The sequence below is a fragment of the Colletotrichum costaricense genome (genome assembly GCF_030867565.1).
Source record: "Colletotrichum costaricense strain IMI 309622 chromosome Unknown Scaffold_1.1, whole genome shotgun sequence".
Lineage (NCBI taxonomy): Eukaryota > Fungi > Ascomycota > Sordariomycetes > Glomerellales > Glomerellaceae > Colletotrichum > Colletotrichum costaricense.
In genome coordinates this window covers 4,244,141-4,266,647 of record NW_026848230.1, presented here as the reverse complement: position 1 = coordinate 4,266,647, position 22,507 = coordinate 4,244,141, and the positions used below count along the sequence as shown (strand labels likewise).

Here is a 22,507-nt window from a genome sequence, read left to right as displayed (position 1 = left end):
GTCGTTGATCAACGGGACCGTTGATACCAGCCTGGATACATCACGCACATATTTATTGCAGGGTCACACACAATTCATGATGAGCAATAGTATTGGTGATCTCTGTCGATCTAGCGATCCTTCTCTGTTTCCGTGAACGAATTTCGCATACCGAAAGGCAGCTGTATCGTCCTGAGCCTAGCCCTGGCCCTGTACCTGTACCCTGGACGCCTCATGGGATTTGTGACAACAAAAGAAAAGAACAAGAAGATTAGGTGACCGGAGGAGATATCTCCCCCCCCCCCCCCCCCTTTCCCATCCTAGTCACATTTCCGTGGTGTTGGCTGTGAAGCCTATCTTCTGTGCCCATGTCTTCGTCATGGGTATGCTTTCCCCCTTCCCTTGTTTCCTGTTCACCGTAGTGATGCGGATGCAATAAAATGCCAGTCGTAAACGATTCGTAATACCTCCCCCAAGACCATTGATTAGAAAAATGCCTCCTCCGCCTCGTAGAAAGAACGAGATCTGGTGCAAAAAAGTCACAGAAGAAATTGACTTCCGATCCAGATAGTCAGAGATTGTGTTGTGAACCTCCACAAACGAGACTAGGAACTGGATTGTGAAATCGAATGTAGATCGGTCAATCCTCTCTCAAAGATTGAAAAGAAAACGCAGTTCAGTCATGCTGAGGCCAGCCAACTTCGCACCCTCACGCTCGTCCAAAGCTGCATCCACCGTCGCCCTTTTCTTCTCCTGAAGCTGGACGATACGATCTTCAACCGTTTGTTGAGTCAGAATTCGGTGCACCTTCACAGGCTTTTGCTGGCCAATGCGGTGAGCTCTATCAACGGCTTGCATCTCAATGTACGGATTCCAGAAAGGATCCATAATGATGACCTGCGAAGCCGCGACGAGGTTGAGACCAGCGTTTCCGGCGCGCAGCGACACCATCATGACCTTCATGCTCGGGTCGTTCGAGAAAGTGAAAGCAGTGTCATCACGCTGCGCCATCGACATCTCTCCTGTGTAGCGGCAATGCTTGATGTTTAGACCTTGCTTTCTGATCGCGACCTGCAAAAGATCCAGCAGCATAGTCCACTGGGAGAAAATGATTGTCTTCTCGCCTGTCTCCTGAATCTTCTTGAGAAGTTCCACACAAGCTCTCGTCTTGGATGAAGCAAGCCAATGGTGACTCAGGTACTTTGTGTAGTCCTGCCAGGCACCAGCATTCTTCTTGGCATTCTTTCGAAGCGTTGCCAACTGGCTGCCCTTAATCTTCTTCAGTCTCTTCTTCGACTCCTTACTTGAAGACTTTGCAGCCTTCATTTTGCCCTTTGACTTCCTCTTCTTGGGCTCGGTCGCCTTGGGCTTTGGCGCTGGAGACCCTGACAGCTCGTCCTCATCATCACTAATGTTAGCGTAAGCATCAGGAACGACGAAGCCTTTGAGATCGCCGTTCTTGTCGGCGTCATCTGCATCGGCATCGTCTTGCTCCTCTTCTTCTTCCTCATCATCATCGCTACTCCAAACGGAGCCTTCAGACTCTTCATCCTCAGAGCTTCCGCTAGCAGCTTCTTCAGGCATGTAGACCTTCTTGAAAGCTGAAAAGGTGATTATGTTCGTCGGGTCTAACGTGCCTCTGCAGACAGCGCACTTGACCTGGCCTTCGTCTTCGCCATTTCTAATGTTCTCACGCCTAGCGTTGTCAACGTGCTGCTTGAGACATCCCGCACAGAGTTCGTGCCCGCAGGGTAGTGGAATAGTCGGGTCGGGCATCATGTCGTAGCAAATTGGGCACTCAAAGCCCTCATTGATGGCGTCAGCACTCTCGAGAGCGCGAGACTTCTCAGTGAGGCGTTGAACAACCGCTCTAGATAAAGTTCTGACGCGACTGAGCATATCGTCATCGACTTCAGGCACTGCATCGTCTGCTTCAAGAAGTAAATGTGGGTGACAGCAAGTCTGACGAAGGCGGAGAAGTAACACCAATACATGAGAATAGTGCTTGCCGAGAGTACCCTTTCGCAGGTACTTGTTGATCTGCACCTGCGACTTGGTCTCTAGATCAGTGTAGAACTTGCGCTCGTCCTCGTCCAACTCTGCGTAAACCACCTCCTCGGTTTTCTCCGGAAGTTGCAAAATGGGCTTTCCATCAATTTGCGAGGTCTTGGTCCGGCGTAAGAGAGTCGCCTTGAGGAGAACTTGCAAGTTTCTCATCGCTTGGGCCTGAGGGTCACCTTTCTTCCCGAAGAGCACTCCAAAGGCGCCGCGGAACTTAGACCAGTCGCTGTATGGCTTGATTCTCAGGAATCTGTAGAGGGAATAGAGCTCGTCGACGCCGTTCATCATCGGTGTACCGGATAGGCACCAACGATGCTCGCTTTGCAGGTGGGAAGCGGCCCCAGCCGCCTGCGCCTTGTGATTCTTGATCTGTTGGCTTTCGTCCAGAACGATGCGATAAAACTTCGAGTAGTCTGGATGGAACAGGGAGACAGAGCTTGCCAAGTTGGGGTCGGTCTTGGTCAACGCAGGACGTCCATCCAAGTCCTTGAGCCAAGCAGCATACTTCTTCCTGTCCGAGACGAGGGTCCCATAGGTGGTCAGGACGACATCGTACTTCATCAACTCTTGGGCTTTCGTCTTTTGAGTGCTGTGATGGATGTATACCGTCAAGGCATGAGGCGGGCCACTCTTGAGCTTCTTCTTGATCTCATCTTCCCACTGTCGAATCAGGGATAACGGGGCCACAATCAAAGTGGTCTGTCAGGGAGTGTTAGCGCCGTATGAAATTGAATGGGAGCAATCCTACCTTGCATGTTGGTTTGGTCGACTTTTGTGACACCATGAGGGACAGAACAGAAATCGTCTTTCCCAGGCCCATGTCATCGGCCAAAATACCTCCCTTGTTAGTGCCCTTCTCTTGGCGCTTCATCCATGTCAACGCAACTCTCTGGTGCGCATAAAGAGGGTATCTCATGGCTTCAGGAGTTCCCTCCCGATCTTCTTCGGGGATGTCCATGCCGGCGTGCACATTCCGCAGAAGTGCCTCCACTTCCTCTTTGGATCTGCGAGGGTCATTGTTAATGTCCTCCATCAAGGAGACAACGCGAGCATCCAGCGGGTTTCCGGAGCCGTCGGTAAGGTCCATGAAGTTGTAGTTGTTAGCTCTATTGATCACATCAGAGGTGCTGAGAGAAGATCTGTTGCCGAAAGGATATCCATTCCGATTGGCTAGCTGACGGTTCATCATCTGGCTAGCCGGCGTGAAGCCAAGGTTCATGTCGTCCTCGTCGATGTAAGAACCCGGCATCCGGGGCATAAAATCTCCGCCAGGGGTTGAAGCCATACTCGAAGAAGAGCTCGCGCTGGCATATCCCTGGGGAATGCCAATGCTGGGATTGAGCCCATTGGCATATCCAGTGCCATATGCGCCTGGGGGATGGCGGACCACAGGAGGAGGATAAGGAGGCCTGGCGTCGTATGAATTGGCCTGAGAGAAACTGCGAGGAGTGCGTACCATTGAGGCCATTCTACGACCTCGTTCCTGTGCCTCCGCTTGCTTTGAGCGCGACATGAACGATGTGTGTACATCATCATCGTCCCTACCAAATTTGTTAGTCCTTGCATCAGAAAACGAAGAGTCATTTGCCGCCCAGACCTAAGCTCAACCCAGCAGTGGAACATATTTTGTACTTACCCAGTAAGGTCGATGACTTGAGACGAATCATCTATGCGCTGAGACTTGTTCCGGCCTGAGTTGGCCTGGCCAAGAGACTCATATCCGGAACCAAATGCTCTCTTCTTGTTGAACGGACTGATATGACTTGTCGAACTACCTAGATTGGGCACAGGCGGTTCAAAAGGGTTCCAGGAAGCCGAGCCGGCAAGAGCGGAACCCGAGTTAGGCATGGCGTATGCGTTTTTCGAAGGTTCCTGAGAGGCGTTTTGGGACCCGGGAGATGGTCTGTAGGGGACGTTGGCTGGAAGAGTGTCAGTTTCACAGAGGTTTTTATCAGTGTTCCACGTGACCAAGGTACTGATAAATCAGGTAGGCTGAAATACGGCTAGATCGAAATCATGTTCGATCGTGGATAGGTGTGAGGGGTTGTCTGGGATGGGCCAGACGGTAATGACAAGATCAATAATAGACAGGTATTCTGAAGGCGGGGGGTCTTGATGGAGGTCAGGCCAGTGTAGAGAGTTGGGTGAGGAATGGGTGAAATATGAAAGGCCCAGGTTATTTATGATGTGAGCCTGTGGAAGGCGTAGGAGGAAGAGGAAGGCGTCGACTAGGCAGGAGTAAGGCAAGACTGGGGTTTTTCGGGAAGGCAGGAGCGGCGCTGAGAACACTGCCTGCCTTATGCCCCCAGATCTCGGACAGTCATAGATATGAGAGCTCCACGTTTTCGTTACTTCTTCGCAATTCGATCAAGTAGCTTGAAAAACACAAGGTTTTTCAAACTACCTTAGCAAGCCTGAGGCTGTCATTCCCATCGGCCAACACGCTTGTCATGACCACGAAATGATGGATAGACAGGCCAGACTTCCGGTCGACCTTCCACCTCTGGCATGCTAATCGCTTTTGTACTATGGCTGACTTCTTCACTTGAAGAAGTTGGGGCCGAAATCGGGATAAGTCGCAAGTGAAAAACTTGGGCAGTTTGGATAGGCTTCGCAGTAACGGCAAAATAAAAATATCCACGTACCAACTCCCCAGCGGTCCCTAGCCGCTCTCATGTTTGCGTCTTCTCCGAATGTAGCGTCTCTCGTTGACTGGCGCGCAGAGTTCTTGGCCGCCCGAATCCGCTGTTCCAGTCGCTGCTTCTCGAGTGTCTTGCTATCAATCGTTTTCGCAGCCGATTCGTATTCTCGGAGAGCCTTCTCGTAGTCTCGCGGGTTCCCGTCGGCGAGAGATTCGGCGATGGCTTGTCGAAAGTCTCGTTCACCCTCGAGGTCCAGGAGTTCGTTGGCGAGGTTCCTAAGTGCCTCCTTGTCCCGGGCCTGGGTGGCAGCCGGGTCGTCGTCCATATTTGTTGGCTACGCAAACGCAGTGTGAGTGTCGGTCGGTCGGTGGGATGCTGGGCAAGACGGCGGTGGCGGGGCGAAGTTTCCCTTTCCTCGCTCAAATGAGGCGAGCTGCAGGCGACGAGGTCAAAAGGTGTGTGGCGCGGTGCTGCAACATCTGCTGGGCACTGGAGAGATTTATGTTGTGCTGCAGCAGGCTGTCGGAGATGGGTCGGGAGCCGAAGTGGTAGAAGTACCGTGTGCTGTCGTCTAGAAGAAATCGGTCTCTGTCGGCAGAGTGAAGTGAGTTGTGATGGAAATGGAAAGATCGTTGCCACAGAGACTGAAAGAGCGACAATTAATTCGGCTCCAAGGACTGTGAGCAAGGACTAAAGGCGTCGCTGCCTTCTCAGTCTTTGTTTGGCCACTTATTGATCACTGGTTGATCTGCTGAGCGAGAGCGATGAAGGTCAAGCATGAGGTCGGCAATATTTATCATCCAGGCGCAACGAGATGGTACCTTTAGGCAGAGGCAAGGTAGACTCTCGGTCCTGCTTGCAGTGGTGATTTCCTTATCTTATCGCAGCTTCCTCCAAAGTATTTGATGTCATGTCCGTCACTTGGAATAGCGCGACGCGTTAATTGGAGCGCGGAATGGACATCGAGGCACTGTGGCAGTTGTTGACTGAATTAACAGTGTACTTTGAGGAACCAACAGGGCAGGTACGTACCGAGTGTGCGACCAACTCCCCCCCAATAAATGGATGCGTTTGCCTCTTGGGGAAAGTACGATGCCAAAGTGTTTTCAAGGGTCCAAATTTCTGGCCCACGCATGCATACTCAGGTATGCAATTATTGCACTTTTCCCTTCCACCAATCCTACCATGACTGCCTCGAGAGCCCCATTCCAGTATTTCGGTGTGTGTTTACCTATTGCATCGCCCTCTGGTGTATTGGTCTAAGTACAATGTCTGGATTCACCGGTCTAAACAAGGCAGCTTATCAGTGTGCCCAGCAGTTGACCACATGTGTCGGGAGTACTTCACAAAAGATGAGACCTGACGTTGAGGCTCTTTAGGCTAACACTCGAGGACTAGGTACGGTAGCCTTCTTTGAGGAATGTTCCCCCTCCCATTAAGATAACTTTACACGTGGTCCAGGTAGTCACTGAGGCTCCCGAATTATAGCCAATGCCACTACTCAAGCTCTTCGACTCTTGACCTCACTCAAACATGTCTCGGTGACACGGATACCTGCAGTCAGCCCCAGGCTGCAACCGCCTCTCATCTGCTCATTGCACTTATTTGTTGACTCATTAGGCTCGCATAAGGCACAGGCCTTTGGTTTGCTCCCCGCTGTTTTACCACACCGTCGCATTGTATTCATCGAATCTTTCATCGTGTAATTTGCTTCACGACTTTCGTGCTATTGGCCTGCATGCCTACTCAAGATGCCTTATAGTCAGTCTAGAGGCCAGGGCATATGTCTGGCCCAAATCCTGCCTTGCAACTTTGCCCAGCCAGGCTTTCGGCATGCGCACTAAGTAAGCAAGCCTTAAATTTTCCATTGGATATATGACTACATTTCGAAAGACGCAGCAAGAATTCATTTGCTTTCATGAAAGGACTCTTTACCGCCTCTCCTCAATCAGGCGGTCATAATGTTGAATGTAAACTGCCGCCCGTGTGCTGAGTATTGCCATAAAGCTGTGGCTTAGATTGTTCTTGCCACCTTACAAGACATACCATAGCTATCTTACTGCCTACACCTCACAACTTGATTTTCAAACTCAATGAAGATAGGAGAAGAAATTTACTCGAGATACTCACTCATCGGCGTCTCGTGTCTTGCTCGCTCGTCGAAACCAGGGTACGTTTGGCTCATTTTCAGCAGCTGGGATAGGACTACTCTTTACTACAAGCACTTGGGAGTTTCCTCTTACTGTGATACCTTTGAAAACCAGGGACACGGTTACTTTCCGCCTGATCATTTGCATAATTACAGAACAGTCAATTGTTGATTAGAAACGAGAAGCCGCCCCAGAAACCTCTAAAGCGTTGATCTATCTGGTCCCTCCTACGAAACACACCATCCCGCCCATTTGTATCCTCTCATTCACACACGGACAACCACGCCCCCATTGTACGACTGGATTGGACCACCTCGCTCTGCTCCTTTTCGTCTCGTACGGACAGCCACACACACAAACACCCCAGTCTTCTTAGGGAACTTGGCCCCCTCCTTCCCCTTCACCACTTGCCCTTGCTGGCAACGACACCAGCTAGGCCCCGAACGGACGTCTCCCCGAGGATCTCGAAAACGGAGACATCGACTCCCCCGGCGTTGCGGAAAATCTAGTTCCGCACGCCTACAGCAACAAGGGAGTCGACGCCGTACGCGCTGGGCGCCCGCTCCGGATCAATCTCCTCCGGGAGAAGGGACATGGCCTTAGCCATCAACTGCACCAGGCCGGTGCAGATGATGACCGCAGCCTCCTCCGCCCCGGAGCAGACGGCGAGCATCTTCTTGACGTCAGCTTCTCCGCTGGAGACGACGCCATCATCACGATCCCCCTCCGGAGAGTAGATCGGCACGTCGACCATATTCAAATACGAATAGAGCGCCGTGCGCGACCAAAAGGGGTCGCCGGGGTCGTTCTGGCGAATGAGGCCACCGGTGCCGACGCCCGAGACGATTTGCGGCCTCGTCTGGACGCCGGGGGTGACCTCCCCCGTGATGGCCCGTTCCACCATCGTCAGGAAGTCTTGGTGCCGGATTCCATAGAACCCAGCACCGCGGAGCTTCCCCAGGGTCTCCTCGTCCTCAACCAGCATCCCGGCCTGGAGGACCGGACCGAGGGCCAGGGAGACTGCGCGAGGGAGAGCCTGAGCGAGGGCGTCTTGAACGGCGTTGGCCGCCGCGTAGTTTGCTTGGCCCCGGTTGCCGATGATTCCCGAGGCACTCGAGAGGAAGAGGAACCAAGGGGCGGCAGCCGGGGTCGAGGGGCTGGGCTGAGGGTTTCGGCCGAAGACGTCTGCAAGGTTGATGGCACCGATTGCCTTGGGAGCGAAGGCGGTGTGCCAGTCTTCAAAGCTCATCTTCTCGAATAGAGCATCCTGCTGTCTGTTAGTCTATGGTAAAATACGAGCCAAAGGGGTGAGGATCCTGACCTGAATGACCGCAGCGCACTGAACGACGCCAGAGATCTTGTCAAGAGTCGGGGCGAGTGCCTTGAGTGCCTGAAGATTTGTGATGTCTACCGCAATTGCTGTTGCTTGGACGCCTGACTTGCTGAGACGATGAAGGAAATCCTGGGCATCCTGATTGCCGCCAGATCTTGATAAGAACACCAGCTTCTTCGCACCTTTGTCGGCAAGCAGCTTCGCTATGCTCCTTCCTAAGCCTCCCAGACCACCAGCGAGAACATATGTGCCTTTCGGGTCGATGACATCGTCAAGCGGCTTGATTTGCGTCTCTGTGGCCACAGGGACGAGGGTATCGCGGTCGGCCGTCATGGTGACAAGACCGTGGTAAGGTCCTTTGTCAATCTGCTTGAAAGCTCCTTCAAGGTTGGACATGGGGAATCGGTGGACCGGGTGGCACTGGAGGCTCGAGCTCTTGCGCAAGTAGTCAAATGCAAAGCGATCTACCATGGTGAAGAACTCCTTGATGAGGTCAGGGTCATCCTTCATCATGGTGGCAACGTCGAAACGCATGAACATCGTGGAAGTAGCAACAGGACCTCTGACAGCCTTGCCCGTTTTGTCGGAGAGCTGGAAAATGCAGCCGGCTATGTAATGTTAGCTTCGCACCAGGTAAGAATACTTGAAGACTTACATGACTTGACACATTTGAAATTGATGGCAGTGTGCTCCTGGGTGGGGTTGTAGACAATGTTAACCTTTCCGAATCGGAGAACATCGGCAACGAAAGACTCTCCATTAGCGTCGAAAATGTGGTCATCTGGAATGGAGTGAGCTTTGATGAGAGTCTCACGCTGGGCATCAGAGTCGCTTCCCAGGACCGTCGCAAAAACCTCGGCACCGATCAGGGTGGCAATGCGAATTGCAGCTTGACCGTAAGAACTTGCCGCAGCGTGGACCAGCAACGTCTTCTTCTTTGAAAGTTTACCGACGCCTAAAATTGCATAAAACGCAGCGATGAGAGTACTTGGAGTGTACTGGCAACATTCGAACGGTGGCGGCGCGGGCTTGACGAAGCCCTGGTGGACTCGGTGAACCGTCTTGAAAGCGCCGGGAACAAGTGCTACGACCTGTTCTCCGCAGCAAATGTCCCTCACATCGCGACCGACTTTGCTGACGATTCCCAAAATATCGATGCCCAGGATGTTATCATCAGTCCGGCCCATGGCGGTGTGGAGATCAGAGAGATGCAAGGCCGCGCTGAGGGTCTGGATTTCGACTTCCTGAGGGTCGAGCTTTGTAGGATACGAGGTCTTGACGAAGTGGAAGTTATCATTCGAAATTGCTGGCTCAGAAAATGTCATATTGTAACTCTCCCTGATTGTTGAATGGTCAAAGATGGGCTTCCGGACAACCTCGATATGAGAGTCGTTTTCGATCATTCTGTTGAGCTCTTCCTGGGGCATCAATCTGGGGATGTACAGATCGCCTCCTTCTTCCGCGAACTCAGCCTCCGCTGATCCAGCCAACATTGAAGCAAGGACAGACCACACAGTCTTTGGGAGGGTAGACGAAGTAAGCTGAGTAGCCTCGGCCAAGTCGAGAGTGACAATCGTCTTTTGCGGATCCTCGGACAAGATCGTGCGTGCAAGCGCAATGACAGGAGCGTTCTGGGGAATGGTAGAACATCTGTTGGCGCCACGGGTGATCCAAAGGAGGCTCTTGGCTGTGTTTTGAATATTGCGGAAGCCACTGAATTGCTCGGTCGTCCAGTTATATACAAAAGACTCGCACACTTCGAGAAGCGCGATGCAGATCTTGCCAGCTGAGTCGACTTCATGTAAGGGGCCAGCGCTCACTTTGAACCCTTTGTCGCACAATAGGTTATTGAAAGACAAGACAAAGCCATTGAGAGCCGCGTCGGCTGTGTCGGGCAAGACAAGGACGACTTCGGGCGATGAAACGGGGTCCAACGCGTCGGCAAAGAGATGAACCTCGAAATGCTGGTCTAGCATGTCGCAGCGAATGACATCGTCCGAATCGGGCTCGAAAGAGACCTGGAGCGAGGCAAGCTCATCTGAAAGCTGCTGGAATCCGGACATGGAGTCCGTGGTGGTCGGGGTCATTGGAGGCGAGACCTCATTGAGCAAAAGTCCATCGTGCAGCAGGAGCTGACTTGCTTCGATCATATCGATGCTTGAGTTCCTGGCTGCGATGATAAGATTATAGCGAGCAGAATGTCTCTTGACAGCTTCCCAATCGCGGTGCTCCAAGACTTTGACAGCCGGTGATCCTGCAAAGATCTTCTGTGTAGTAGACAGCGTAGCGGCATCGGTGATGGTGAGGCGGGACAAAAGAAGCCTGTCGCCTTCCAAGAGCGTCTCCAGAACATGTCTAGCCATCTGCTCATCTCCACCACAATGAAGAACAGACAGAGATGGGTACTTGTGCGCCATCAGCTCTAGCATGTGGGTGAAGTCTGCGTACATCGTCGTGGTGTAGTCCTCTTTCCATACGATACTAGAACAGAGGTTGCGATGATTAGGAATGAAGCCACCATCTTCGATTGAAGGTGCCGACAAGGCAGTGAAGTGCAAGCCGTCAACAATGATAGACGGTGTCTCCCAGTCACTGACATCAGCCACCATCACAATTGAGCCAGTGGCGTCGCGGAGACTGTGTCTCTCAGCCGTAGCAAAACCGGTGAACTCGAAGCCGGTGCCATGGGGTGTGTTTGCAGAGACGAAGATGCTTTCAACAGACGAAGGAACCATCGGCTTGCTATCGATGGCGAAGAGAGTCTGGAACATAGCATCCAACGTGGCGGGATGAATAATGTGAGGATACTCAAAGTTTGCCGGCATCTTTGACTTCGTATCGGGAATGCGAATCTTGCTGATACATGAGTTCTGATGAGTTGATATGGACGTCACGTTTTGAAAACAAGGCCCGTAGTTGAGACCGACGATATCCAGGATCTCGTATAGCTGCCGCGGAGGCATGGTTTTGGTGCATTGACCTTGGATCTTCTTGAATATGGCCTCGTTCCCGGTAGTGGATGACGGAATACCCCCAGCCTTTTGTCGAATCTTGATGCATCCGTCCGCATGTCGAATCCATGGGCCATTTTCTTGCTTTGAGTAGATGGAAAACTCCCACATCGGTTCAGACTCAAGGTTGGCAGAGCACTGCTTCAGATTGAGCGAGTACTCGAGACCGTAAGCTGTAGAAGGAATGATCATAGCTCTCTCGATATTCAGACCAGTCAAGTGAAATCCCAAAACATCCGTCATGCTATGAGAAAGTTGGCTTGCGGCTTCGAGAGCCATGGTGACCATGCCTGCCGCCGGGTACACGATTGTCTTCTGGACTCGATGATCCTGGATCCAAGGGTTCTCAGAGATGCGGAAGAAACCTCTCCAGCGCGGCTCGAAGGTGGTGGCATCTGGAGAAGGAGATCCGATGAGATCTTGGCGGCCAAAATTCCGGAAGCGATGCTCGGTACAAGTGTGTGACTCGTGCCAGAAGGTCTTGGAATGGTTCCAGGGATAGGATGGTAGATCGACAAGCGTCTTGAACGTAGGATTACCAGAGCACCTAGTAAGCAATCGTGAGTAAGGTAGACAAAGTACAAAGAAGAAAGTTGCTTACTTAGAGATGACCTGAAGCATGTCAACGGGGGATCCGCGAGCCCAAAGCTCTCCAATCGCCTGGAGCATTGTGGTTGCGGAATCCTTCTCGCGCTGCATGAGCGACAAATACGTCGGCTGGCTGCTAGGGCTGAGCTCGGCCATGATCTCGGAGAGTGCCGATGCCAGCGTCGCGTGGGGACTCAGCTCGATCAAGAGATCCGGTCTGTTCTGAGAGTCCATCATAGCCTTGACTGCGGAAACGAATTGCACCGGCGAAACCAGGTTCTCGACCCAATAGAATTTCCTGAGGAGAGCATGCGGATACGCCATACCTCGTACGGAAGAAAAGAAAGGGATGTTGCCAGTGGTGTCTTTGGGTCGGATAGACTTGATGCGCTCCAGATAGTCCTCTTGAACCATGTTCATCTGCCTCGAGTGGTAGGCGATGTCCACGTCGAGCACCTTGCAAATAACCCGGCGCGACTTGAGTTCATCTCGCATGTGTAGAATATCCTCCAGCTCGCCAGAGATTGTGATCGAGTTTGGACTGTTGATACAAGCAATCTCCAAATCGCCAGGATTCTGCCGACTCCGGAGGTAAGCTTGGGCTTCATAGCAAGTCATCTTGACGGCACACATGGCGCCCTGAAGAAACGGTGCATAAGTCTTGAGAAGTGCAGCGCTCTGGCCACGATGGTATGCCAATGCCCAAGCCGCTTCGCAGGTCATGGCATTGCACGCGTACGCAGCTGCGATTTCTCCTGATGAGTGGCCAACGACGCTACTGGGAGTGATATTGCACGACCGCAGCAGGTCTACCAGCGCCACCTGAATTGCTGTTGTTGCCGGCTGCGAAATCTGAGGCTCTTGAATGCGCGACTCCGGCTTGGGTCGCATGATCTCTTCTGTGAGGTCGAAGTCGTTATCTATCGTCTTGAGGTACTGGGTCGCCGCGTCAAGACTTCGTAGGAAAACTTCAAAGCACATGAGCTCGCGTCCCATCTGAGCCCATTGCGAACCCTGGCCACAGAAGACGAAGCCGATCTTGAGCTTGCAATCACGGCTAGATCGAAGAAAGCTGCACTCGTCTCTGACCATCAACTTCGCGATGAGATTAGCGAAAGAACTGGCCACAGCAAACCCTTTCCACTCCATCACCGAGCGGCGACATCCCAGGGTGTATGCATAGTTATCGGCGTCTCTTTGATTAGCATTTGCGAGCTTCTCAATGTGGTCAAGGTGCGTGTCCATTAAGCGAGATACGCCCTTACGCTCGTTCGAAGAGAAGACAAAGAGCTGAGAAGTTGAGAAGACTTCCTGGTTCGCTTTGTTTCCGTTGTCTTCGTTTGACTGGCTGTTGTCGACCACAGAATTGTGGTTGGCGGAGATGCCGCGCGAGGCAAAATACGCGGCTGGCTCATCGAGGACGGCATGGGCGTTGGTTCCACCAAAGCCAAAGCAATTGACGCTGATTCTTCGACCACCTTGGATAGGCCACTTGACCAGATCCGTGGGAACCTGCGATAATCATCAGAATACATTAGAAGCACAATGTACGAGTGGATAAGTCTTACCTTCACTTTCCAGTTCTCAAAATCGATGTTGGGGTTCCCTTGCTCGAAGTTGATGTTTGGGGGTATCTGGCCCTTTTCGGTAGTGAGAACGCCTTTAATCAGGCCAGCAACCCCGGCGGCTCCCTCCAGATGACCAATGTTTGTCTTCACAGAGCCTACAAACACTGGGTTCTCGATCGACCTTCCGTCACTCAGAGTCTCAGAGATGGCCTTAAGCTCCCGAAAGTCGCCAGCCTGGGTTCCAGTCCCGTGACACTCGACAAAAGCCGTCTGATTCATGTCCAGGTCGTGCTTGGAGTAGAGGGATCGGATGTTGGCCACCTGGGCCTCCTTGCTCGGAAGAGTGATGCCTTGTAAAACCGTCAGAATTTTGTCCCCCAGTCTCCTCGCAACGTGGAATACACACCTGTGGTCAGGCCGTCTTGGTTTACGTGAGTGCCACGGATGACAGCGCGAATGGTATCATTGTCTCGGACAGCATCCGAGAGCTTCTTCAAGACAACGAATCCAATACCTTCCCCGCGACCGTAACCATTGGCACGAGAGTCGAAGGCGAAACATTTTCCATCTGGGCTGAGAAAGTTGAGTGCAGTCATGGGCATCATTGTGTTGGGTGTGAAGATAAGACCAGCACCGGCAGCGAGGGCCTTGAGAAGTTAGCCTGCGAATTCCAAGATGACGGTAATGGAGGATTCATACCATTGAACAGTCGCCAGCTCGGAGAGCTTGGGCGGCGAGGTGAACTGCAACAAGACTTCCACTACAGCCAGTATCGATAGTCATACTAGGCCCCTTGAAGTCGTACGTGTAGGACACGCGGTTTGACATGATGGCATTTCCAGTGCCCGTGGCGGCATACTGGGGCTGCCAGTCCATATCTCTGAGGCAGATTTGTTCATAATCTAGGACCAATCAGTAAGGCAAGGTGAGAGAGAAGCGAGGTAATAACGAACCTTTTACAAACGAGCCCACGTAGACAGCAGTCGGACTGCCTTTCAGGTCTTCCATGCGAAGACCAGCTATATCAGGTTAGCACGGAATTATTCGGAAGATTAAGGGCCAACGCACCGTTCTCAAGCGCTTCGTAGGAAACCTCTAGTAGGAATCGCTGTTGAGGATCAATGGCCTTGGCGTCCTCTGCCATGATGGAGAAAAACTATAGAGTGTCAGAAAAAGTGGCATTCCACATCCGGAGGTCTCTGATGGGGACTCACCGACGCATCAAAAGCTGCGACATCATCCTTGATGAAATGCGCTCCTCGGAACGAAATCTAGGTGAATCAGGTCAGTCTGAAGATATGACAAAATAATTTGGACGAGGTGAGATGAAAACCCACGCTGCCCTGACGATCACCACTTGGATGATAGTAGCCATCGATGTTGAGACGATCCTTGGGGAATTCTGACCAGGCCGACTCCTTCGCAATCAACATCTCCCAAAGCTTCTCCGGAGATGTCGCATTGCCTGGGAAGCGGCATGCCATGCCGACGATGGCAATGTCTTCCATCTTGCCCGCCTCAACGGATTTCGCACCCAAGGTGTTGTCTTCAATGGGAAGTATCGACAGACGAGGTGGTAGGAGGGGAGACGCAAGGCGAAAAGAATCTGACTGTACGAGGGCAGCTCAGACAACAAGATCCTGTCTCCTTTTGTGACTGGGTCGATGAGTACAGAAGAAGAAAAGGGTATCAATCGGCTGAGAAACAGGATGGAAAGGGAAGGAAAGAAGTCTCTGGAGGATGAAGGTGAAGTTGGGTAGTTGAAAATCTTTTCTGCCACCGGACAGCTGACGGCGGGTGACCAAGGGGGTCCCGGCCTTGATATTCAAATGTGAATATGAGTTGAAGGTGAAATCGTGCTGCCTTTGGTGCCAGAAGCACTGCCAAGTCCATCCACTTATTCCACTCATATGCGGGGGCGGGAGCATACGGCATGAAGCTTAGAATTTCACCTGGCGGTCAGCATCAATCCTTTGGTGCAGAGATGGCTCTTTGTATGATATGACTTCCAACGTAATTGCATGAACATCACTCGCTGTGATCAACGGTCTTTGTTTCTTAGGGAATCTTCAACCATCCCTTTGAATGTAGCCATAATACCGTCTAACATAGAAGATATTGGCTCTTCGTATCAAAATCATAAGGGCAACTTCATTCGGTACAGCTCCTCCTCGTGTGGCCCTCTTTGGATTGTGGTTCTTCAGAAGCATAGCCCACGGATATCAACGGCTTCTTGCAATTAGACCGACGGCCAAATCAAGAGAAGCTATGAAGACGGGAAGTGGATAGAGCTAGTTGCTTGAAATAGAACAGGGATGGGGCGCAGCCCACTTTGGCATGCAATCAGCCCTAGGGGACCGCAAGAACATCTCCAACATGGCATAAAGTTATGTACGTAGGAGAACAACAACCACCGATCCTGGAATCCTTCCGCTGGACGCTGGTATGGCCCTCATGGGCCATCTCTTTACCGCATGTTGCAAACAGAACTTTTGAGGAGCACCGATGCTCCGACTCTATTGCAGGGGGGGATGACGGTAGTAGCACATATTCCTTCCCTGGATCGATACAGTATCAGGCTGGCGTGTGCTCCAGTGGTTGTTAATGGTTGTAGGACAGCCGGTGGAAGAGATTTGGCTAGAAGATAGATCCCGAGTCAGTGCCAACCTGTCACGATGTTCGTGCTCGTTTTGCCACGACTGCTGACTGCCAATGGTGCCCTGCTCTGAGGGGCTGTACGGAGGGTTGACGGTATGACCCGGGCAGAGAAAATGCATAACACAGTCAATTTGATCCGTTTCCTCGTGGTGGTGCCCAATCCTCAGGAGGGCCTGGATCGCCAGCCGCGCGGTCTCGGTGCGAGTACAAAAAAGAGAAGCGGATGAGACTGGATAGAAGAGGCCGAGCGATCTGATTTCCGACGATGAGAAGACCGGGGAGCTTTGACAAACCACGATGGAGCAGCTAACCGGTTATTTCTGATCATTTCGTTGGGCGGGGACGTTGACGTGTCGAACAAGGTTGGTGGCATTGACAGGAGTGTAGCTCGCCCAAGGACATTGTGCAGTACTCACCGACGCGGCCGTACATATGAAGGTCCGATGTTCCGGAGACTTGGCGCTAACTTGATGTTAGTTTCGTGTTGCTCTCCGTTCCAAGAGTCTCTCGAGCGGACTGGCCTCTCATCGACCTCTCAAAGAAGTTGAAATCAGATCTCTAGGCGATGATGTTTACAATGTGTCAGACCGACATTGTCGTAAGTGTAGCGTGTTTTCATATGCAGGAACCCATTTGAGATATGTTGGCTCCAGGCTTCCGCCGTCGTTGAATGGGGAACATCGAGCAAAGCAGAGAATGAGACCAAAAACATCGTTCACGAGGACAGGGAAATATAGATAAACATCGCCTCCTGGGAATTGGCCTGAGAAGACTTGTAAATGGAACATTGAGTATGAGATGTTGCCTAATGAAAAGGATATCAACCGGGTACAGTTATCGTATCATGGGCTTGCCAAGTTTCCACTATAGGCACGGATGAAGTCCAGTTCAGTCCCATTCATACCACACCTCAGAGGCTCAGCCAAGGGCATCTCGGACCGAACATATTTTCCGCTCCGACTTCACACACGAAGTCAGGGATCTTTCATGGCTCGAGCGCCTCCATTCATGCTGCTCATTGTTACTTTCATTTCCTTTTGAAGTTGATCATGCCTACACACATCCAACCATTTCATAGGATCTCATGTGATCTCATGTGGCGGAATGTCCATTGAGAGGCCGCACCATCTCGATTGACGAAACACTCAAAGCCTGTACGACAGTTCAAAATGGAGCTGAGTTGACGGTGAAATTGACACAACGAGACCATTTTGCCCAGTCTGGCCAATCGAACCATTTTGGGACCGACTTGATGTTCCACAAGCAGGTGTACAACCCTCATCAATCAAGACGAGGGGAGCTCGACCCCTAGTATCTGTGATACACACCATCTAGGCAGGCCAAAGCGCTTCAACATGCCTCTCTTTACAGATCCCCCAGTTTTTGACAAGGATATGCTGCCGAAAACGTTGTCGCCCAGCGCTGCAGCAACCATTGAGGGAATGCCAGGCGAGGTCGTACACGGGCCGGACCAAAAGTTGTTCGGCTAAGCAGCGTGGCCCATGACCTCACTTCGCAGCTCTCAAGCTTTCAAACGAGCGACCTTTCTTCCATTGCGTTTTTCAACTGATGGATTGAACACAACATTTGAAAATGCAGAGTCGGGTGCTGGTGGCCCTCTGCGCATCTGTTCCTATCCAAGTGGGTAGGACGATGGCGACTCAACCACGAGGCATCTGGGAACACAACGTCCCAAATGGGGCGTGCAGAGCTAGTGGTGCAGACGGGAGGTCGGTCGGGGATACACAGATCCGGTAGGCACTTCGTTTTCCTGCTGCGATTTCCTCTCTCTTTTCGTCTTGTTACTCTGAAAATACAGAGCTGAATGTACACGAGGTAGTACTGTCGGATTCTGGCATCAACCGGAGACAGCCAGTCGATATTCCGTTGCACCGGCTCAGAGTCAAACAGTGTTGCTTGATATAAATTTCCCCCACCCCAGTCGGGGACTTGAGTGGCTTATTTACGAAATGCCACGGCCTCGAATGCTGAAGAGTCCTGGGGTTTGTACAACAACGGGACCTGTTTCTGTCACCCTAGTGGCAGCTCTTCTATTTCTGAGAGACTAGCAATTGGGACATTTGCCTGACACATCCTACCAATGGCTTGCCTTCTCCCCTCTGATGGGATGCGCAGTCACCATCTTGCCCCTGGCTTTTCCTCGGCCTCCATTCTCAAGCAAGAAAGCCTTTGTCTTGGAACATGATGTTTTCGTCACCACAGCCGAGCGAGACCAGGGCACAGGGCACGCGAACAAATGCCACAACTATGCTTCACAGTCTTGACGCTTTCAAGTTGTTTGTCCTACCTTGCACAGCACCCGTCATTGTCCGTGTCTTCGCCTACCCAAGGTGGAACTGTCAGAGAAGATCTCATCTTCACCCTGGCCTAGGCTGGATGAGCAAGCCTCTAGGAAAACCACTGTCTCGGGCATCATGGATAGGTGCATCTGGTGCTCTTCTTCTACTGTCAACACGAGGGTAAAGAGCTGCGGTCAGTATAACTATGTGTTGCGGCCACTGTCCAAATTGGAGAGGATGGGCAGCTGTTTACCTCGTTTGTTCCTTGCTGCCGCTCAAGTCCTCACACCAAAGAGGGATGTGTGTTCACACATACACACGCACACACGTACCCTCAAAGTGTTCCTTTCCTCCTCACACCACCTGCCTTGTTGTTGCATCGTCGAGGTAACCAACAGTTCAATTACCAGCCAAGGCCCACGTCTACCTTCCTCAACCAACTCTGCAAAGGCTCTCAGGACAGGCAGGTACAAGGCTGATCACTGTCTTGTTACTGGTTTTCTTTCCCTATCCATCAGGGAAAATAAGCTAGCCCCTATACCCATTGAGGCGAGAGCAGCCAGGTATCCTCAGAAACCTTCCTCAACCAGATTTCCTTGACTCAAACGCCTTCTCTCCCCATATCACACCCACACAATCCCTCTCTTTCCCCTCTACTTTTCAGAAAACCTTTGCCTCATCGCCATATCTCTTCGAGACAAGCTAAAACCAAGCTTCGAATATTGCCATCGGTAAGATTCGAAGGCGTCTTTCCATCTTCTGCCCCTGAGAGGAGAAGACAACCGTCAACCTTACTCTATTCCGCTCTGACGACAAAAAAAACCGCCGCCAACCATTGTCAAGATCATCGCAGCAATGGCCGCCCAGTCTCCCTCTCGTCGCGAGATGGCTGACCAGCTCTCCTACCCCAATCCGTCTCTGGGCGATACCGCTGGCTTCGCTGTCGCGAATTTTGCTCCCCGTCGTGGCGCGGAGTATCCCGCTGCCAGCCTTCGCCAGCCTACGATTGAGAGAGTCTTGATCGTCTTCAGGTAAGGGAATTGCAGCGTTCTCGCGAATCCAGCTAACCAGGTAGCCTTCTCGTTGGCTTGTTCCTCGCTACTCTCGATACGTCCATCATTGCCACTTCCCTCATTGCCATCTCTGAGGAGATTGGCGACCACCAGCACGCTTCCTTTGTCCTTCTGGCCTACCTTCTCACCTACATGGGCTGCGCTGTCGGAATTGCCAAGTGCAGTGACATTTACGGTCGCCGAACCATGCTCTTCTACAGTTGGGCCGTCTTCGTCATCTTCTCGGCTCTGTGTGCGGGCGCGAAAAGCATGAAGCTCCTGATCATCGGCCGCGCCTTTCAGGGTGTCGGAGGCTCGGGCTTGTACAGCCTCGCCCAGACCTGTCTGCTTGAGCAAGGTCCTGCCCACAACCCAGCTCTAATGGGCGGCATCATCGGAATCACTCTCGCCGCGGCTTTCCTTCTGGGCCCCATCTTGGGCGGTGTCATTGTCTCCAAGATTACTTGGCGCTGGATCTTTGGACTCAACATTCCCATCGGTGTGTTCGCTGTGGCCTGCCTCGTCTTGTCCTACCCCAAAGACCGACAGGCCTTCAAGATTTACTCTTGGACGGCATTCAAGAAGCTTGACGTGGTTGGTATGACCACTCTCTTCTTTGGCTCGGCCTTTCTGGTTGTCGCTATCGAGCGTGGTGGATACACATACTACGGTTGGGACCACTGGACCGTCATCGTCATGTTCGTGTGCTCTGGGGCTTGCTGGGGTATCTTTGGCATCTTCGAGAACTACCTTTACCGAAATCGCTGCCTCTTAATCGACCATCTGCGGTGCTCGCATCAAGAGCCTGTCTTTCCGGTACATCTTGCTCGACGCCGGCCCTTCATGTGCGGCTTGGCCGTTACCTTCCTCACAGGACTCCCCTATGTTGCCCTCACCGTCATTATCCCGGAACGCATGCAGGTGATTGCGCAGAAGAGCCCTCTCCAGTCCGGCATGTACCTGTTGCCTATGCTTGGAGCCTGCGCAGTTGGGTCGTTCGTTGCTGGAGCGGTGAACTCCAAATCGAACAAGGTGGCTCTCGTCATGACTGTCGCGTCGATTGCGCAAGTCCTCGGTATCAGTCTTATGCTTATGGTCGTCGACGCTCAGGCGGACTTTGCTCCTGCGTACGGGTTCACGCTCGTTTTCGGACTGGGCGTCGGCCTCAACTTTGGCTCCACGACCATTCTCTCTGGCGTCGAAGCGGAATCGACTAAGGAACACGCCGTCGCCCAAGGAATTCTCGCTCAAGCTCGCGCCCTCGGCGGTTGTCTTGGTGTCGCCATCTGCACTGCTATGTTCAACGCGCGCGTGGAAATTCTCCGTGATCATCTTTCTCCGTCTGAACGCGAGACTCTGGCCCACTCTCCAACCCAATCTTCCGCGTGGAACTCGCACCTCAGAAACCTCGTCAAGCATGTCTACACAGACTCCTTCAGAGACCAGACTATCTTCATGATCGCCGCCTGCGCCATAATGGTGGTCGCCGCCGTCTTTACTTGGGAGAAGGAACCTAGATCCATCACCCTTCTCACAGGTCATGCGCAGCAAGCCAATAAGACACGCCTGCAGCAAGAAGGCAACGACCACGACGGCACCGAGATGAGCGACATGGCCAGTGTTCGCTCTGGTCACTCAGCCGCCTCGGCTACTGTCCACGGTCGCACAGCCTAGACTTCATGGTCAACGCATTGTCCAACACGGTCATATAGCTTCATGGGAATATCCAATTTCAGGGAATCGGAAAACCAGGATCTGCTTCTTTCAGGGAGTTACAAGGCGTCAACCGGGGGGGCATCGGCTAAGGAATAGGGAGGTATTGTGCTTTCGCGCTCCTATGCGCTCTTATTCTCGTAAGCATTTCGGGCAGGCTTGGTCGCAAGCGTCCAACTGCATCATGGTTTAGGAACTTTCTGGTGTATGTAGAGTAGTTTTCGCCTCCTTCAAGGCGGTTCAAAGTTTCGACAAAAGACAGACTGTTCACTATCAATACTCTTTTCGCGCTTCTTGTGATACGTCATGCGGGCTGATTGCATTGATACCATCAAATATTAGTAGCATTTCCATGGATCTGACATGAGCGGGTTCGGGTGGATGCGCCTAATGGAAAGAGATACGCAGCTTGTCCCCACCGGTTCCGATTTTGAGGCATGTGCGTCTCGCGATGCGAATCTAGCATCGAAAAGTGACTAATTCAACGGCGCCGCCGCATAAGATATTTTTCAAAATAGAAGAATTTAATACTCATCTCCCTGACCAGCCGGCATCTGTCCCACATCCATCGAGATCAGAGATATGAGTCACTGAGGGGCTTTCATCTTCAGACAAGAGCGCACAACTCGCCTTCTGCCTCGTGCTTTTTTTCTGATTTTCCATTCAGGCGACCAAGACATGGCTCGTGTCAACGGTGTGACGGCGGTTGTGTGTGGTGGTTTGGCGCGTGGATGTGGACGTGGACGTGGACGGGAGGAGAAGTAGTTTTGAGACGTTGTCTTTGATTCGGTGAGTTGCTTACTTGGGGCATGTACGGATAGAAGGAGAAGGGGAGGAAAGGGATTTGGGATTTGGGTTTTTGAACCGAGACAATGGTTCCTGCGCGCGGTCTCTGTGTGTGACACCTATTTCTTGTAACTAGAGCACGGATTTTGTCGCGGAGGGCTTGCGAGATGAGAAGAACGAACAAATGGTTCGTTTCGAACCCTGACTATTTTCAAAATTTCCGACCCTTATTGCCCTTACTCATGTTGTAAACTTGACTGGATTTGCTTGACTCTTTTTCAGTTTTCCTTTTTTTGCAGAACTAAAGTACCGTCTAAAAAGAATTCGAAAAAAAGTCTCCCTGGAATTGTAATGATCGGCTCAGGCTGCCAACCTCGAACGCTATGGCTTTTTCTAGGCCGACAACGAAACGGCCGGCCGGAAAAGGGCGTCAAACTTGAAAGTTTGAGAAGAGGAAAAGGGATTGGGTTTGAAGATGGGGCGACTTTCCCCCCCTCTCTCTCTCTCAATACCTACCTTTCCGTGTACGCAGTAAGTTATTACTCCATCTTCCGAGCAATGGCACTTTTTTCTTCTTCTTCACCTTTGCTTTGCTTTGATGTACAGAGATCGCACCGTGGCACCTTACACCCCCCATCCCTGGAACTCAATGGGAGAACCAACGCA

General features: G+C 52.0%; 5 protein-coding genes across 5 annotated transcripts; 2 read left to right on the top strand and 3 right to left on the bottom strand.

Annotated features, from left to right (window-relative positions):
• Positions 1-630: 630 nt before the first annotated feature.
• On the bottom strand, positions 631-4,014 carry CCOS01_01451 (SNF2 family domain-containing protein; the record flags this gene model as incomplete). The annotated part of the gene is made up of 3 exons (XM_060449646.1): positions 631-2,739; positions 2,789-3,581; positions 3,677-4,014. Coding segments are annotated over 3 exons (3,240 nt in total), but the record flags the coding sequence as incomplete, so codon positions are not given.
• Positions 4,015-4,581: 567 nt separating this feature from the next.
• On the bottom strand, positions 4,582-5,007 carry CCOS01_01450 (uncharacterized protein; the record flags this gene model as incomplete). Its single annotated transcript, XM_060449645.1, has 1 exon — positions 4,582-5,007. The coding sequence occupies one exon, from the start codon at positions 5,005-5,007 to the stop codon at positions 4,582-4,584; it is 426 nt and encodes a 141-aa protein (XP_060321083.1).
• A 2,330-nt stretch (positions 5,008-7,337) lies between these two features.
• CCOS01_01449 (beta-ketoacyl synthase domain-containing protein) lies at positions 7,338-14,840 on the bottom strand (the record flags this gene model as incomplete). The annotated part of the gene is made up of 11 exons (XM_060449644.1): positions 7,338-8,099; positions 8,154-8,773; positions 8,821-11,723; positions 11,778-13,276; positions 13,333-13,682; positions 13,739-13,979; positions 14,032-14,234; positions 14,286-14,351; positions 14,401-14,488; positions 14,547-14,603; positions 14,670-14,840. The coding sequence occupies 11 exons, from the start codon at positions 14,838-14,840 to the stop codon at positions 7,338-7,340; spliced, it is 6,960 nt and encodes a 2,319-aa protein (XP_060321082.1).
• A 3,687-nt stretch (positions 14,841-18,527) lies between these two features.
• Positions 18,528-18,890, top strand: CCOS01_01448 (uncharacterized protein; the record flags this gene model as incomplete). Its single annotated transcript, XM_060449643.1, has 1 exon — positions 18,528-18,890. One exon carries the CDS (start codon positions 18,528-18,530, stop codon positions 18,888-18,890), a length of 363 nt encoding a protein of 120 aa, XP_060321081.1.
• A 255-nt stretch (positions 18,891-19,145) lies between these two features.
• On the top strand, positions 19,146-21,016 carry CCOS01_01447 (major facilitator superfamily transporter; the record flags this gene model as incomplete). Its single annotated transcript, XM_060449642.1, has 2 exons — positions 19,146-19,321; positions 19,366-21,016. The coding sequence occupies 2 exons, from the start codon at positions 19,146-19,148 to the stop codon at positions 21,014-21,016; spliced, it is 1,827 nt and encodes a 608-aa protein (XP_060321080.1).
• Between the last annotated feature and the right edge of the window lie 1,491 nt (positions 21,017-22,507).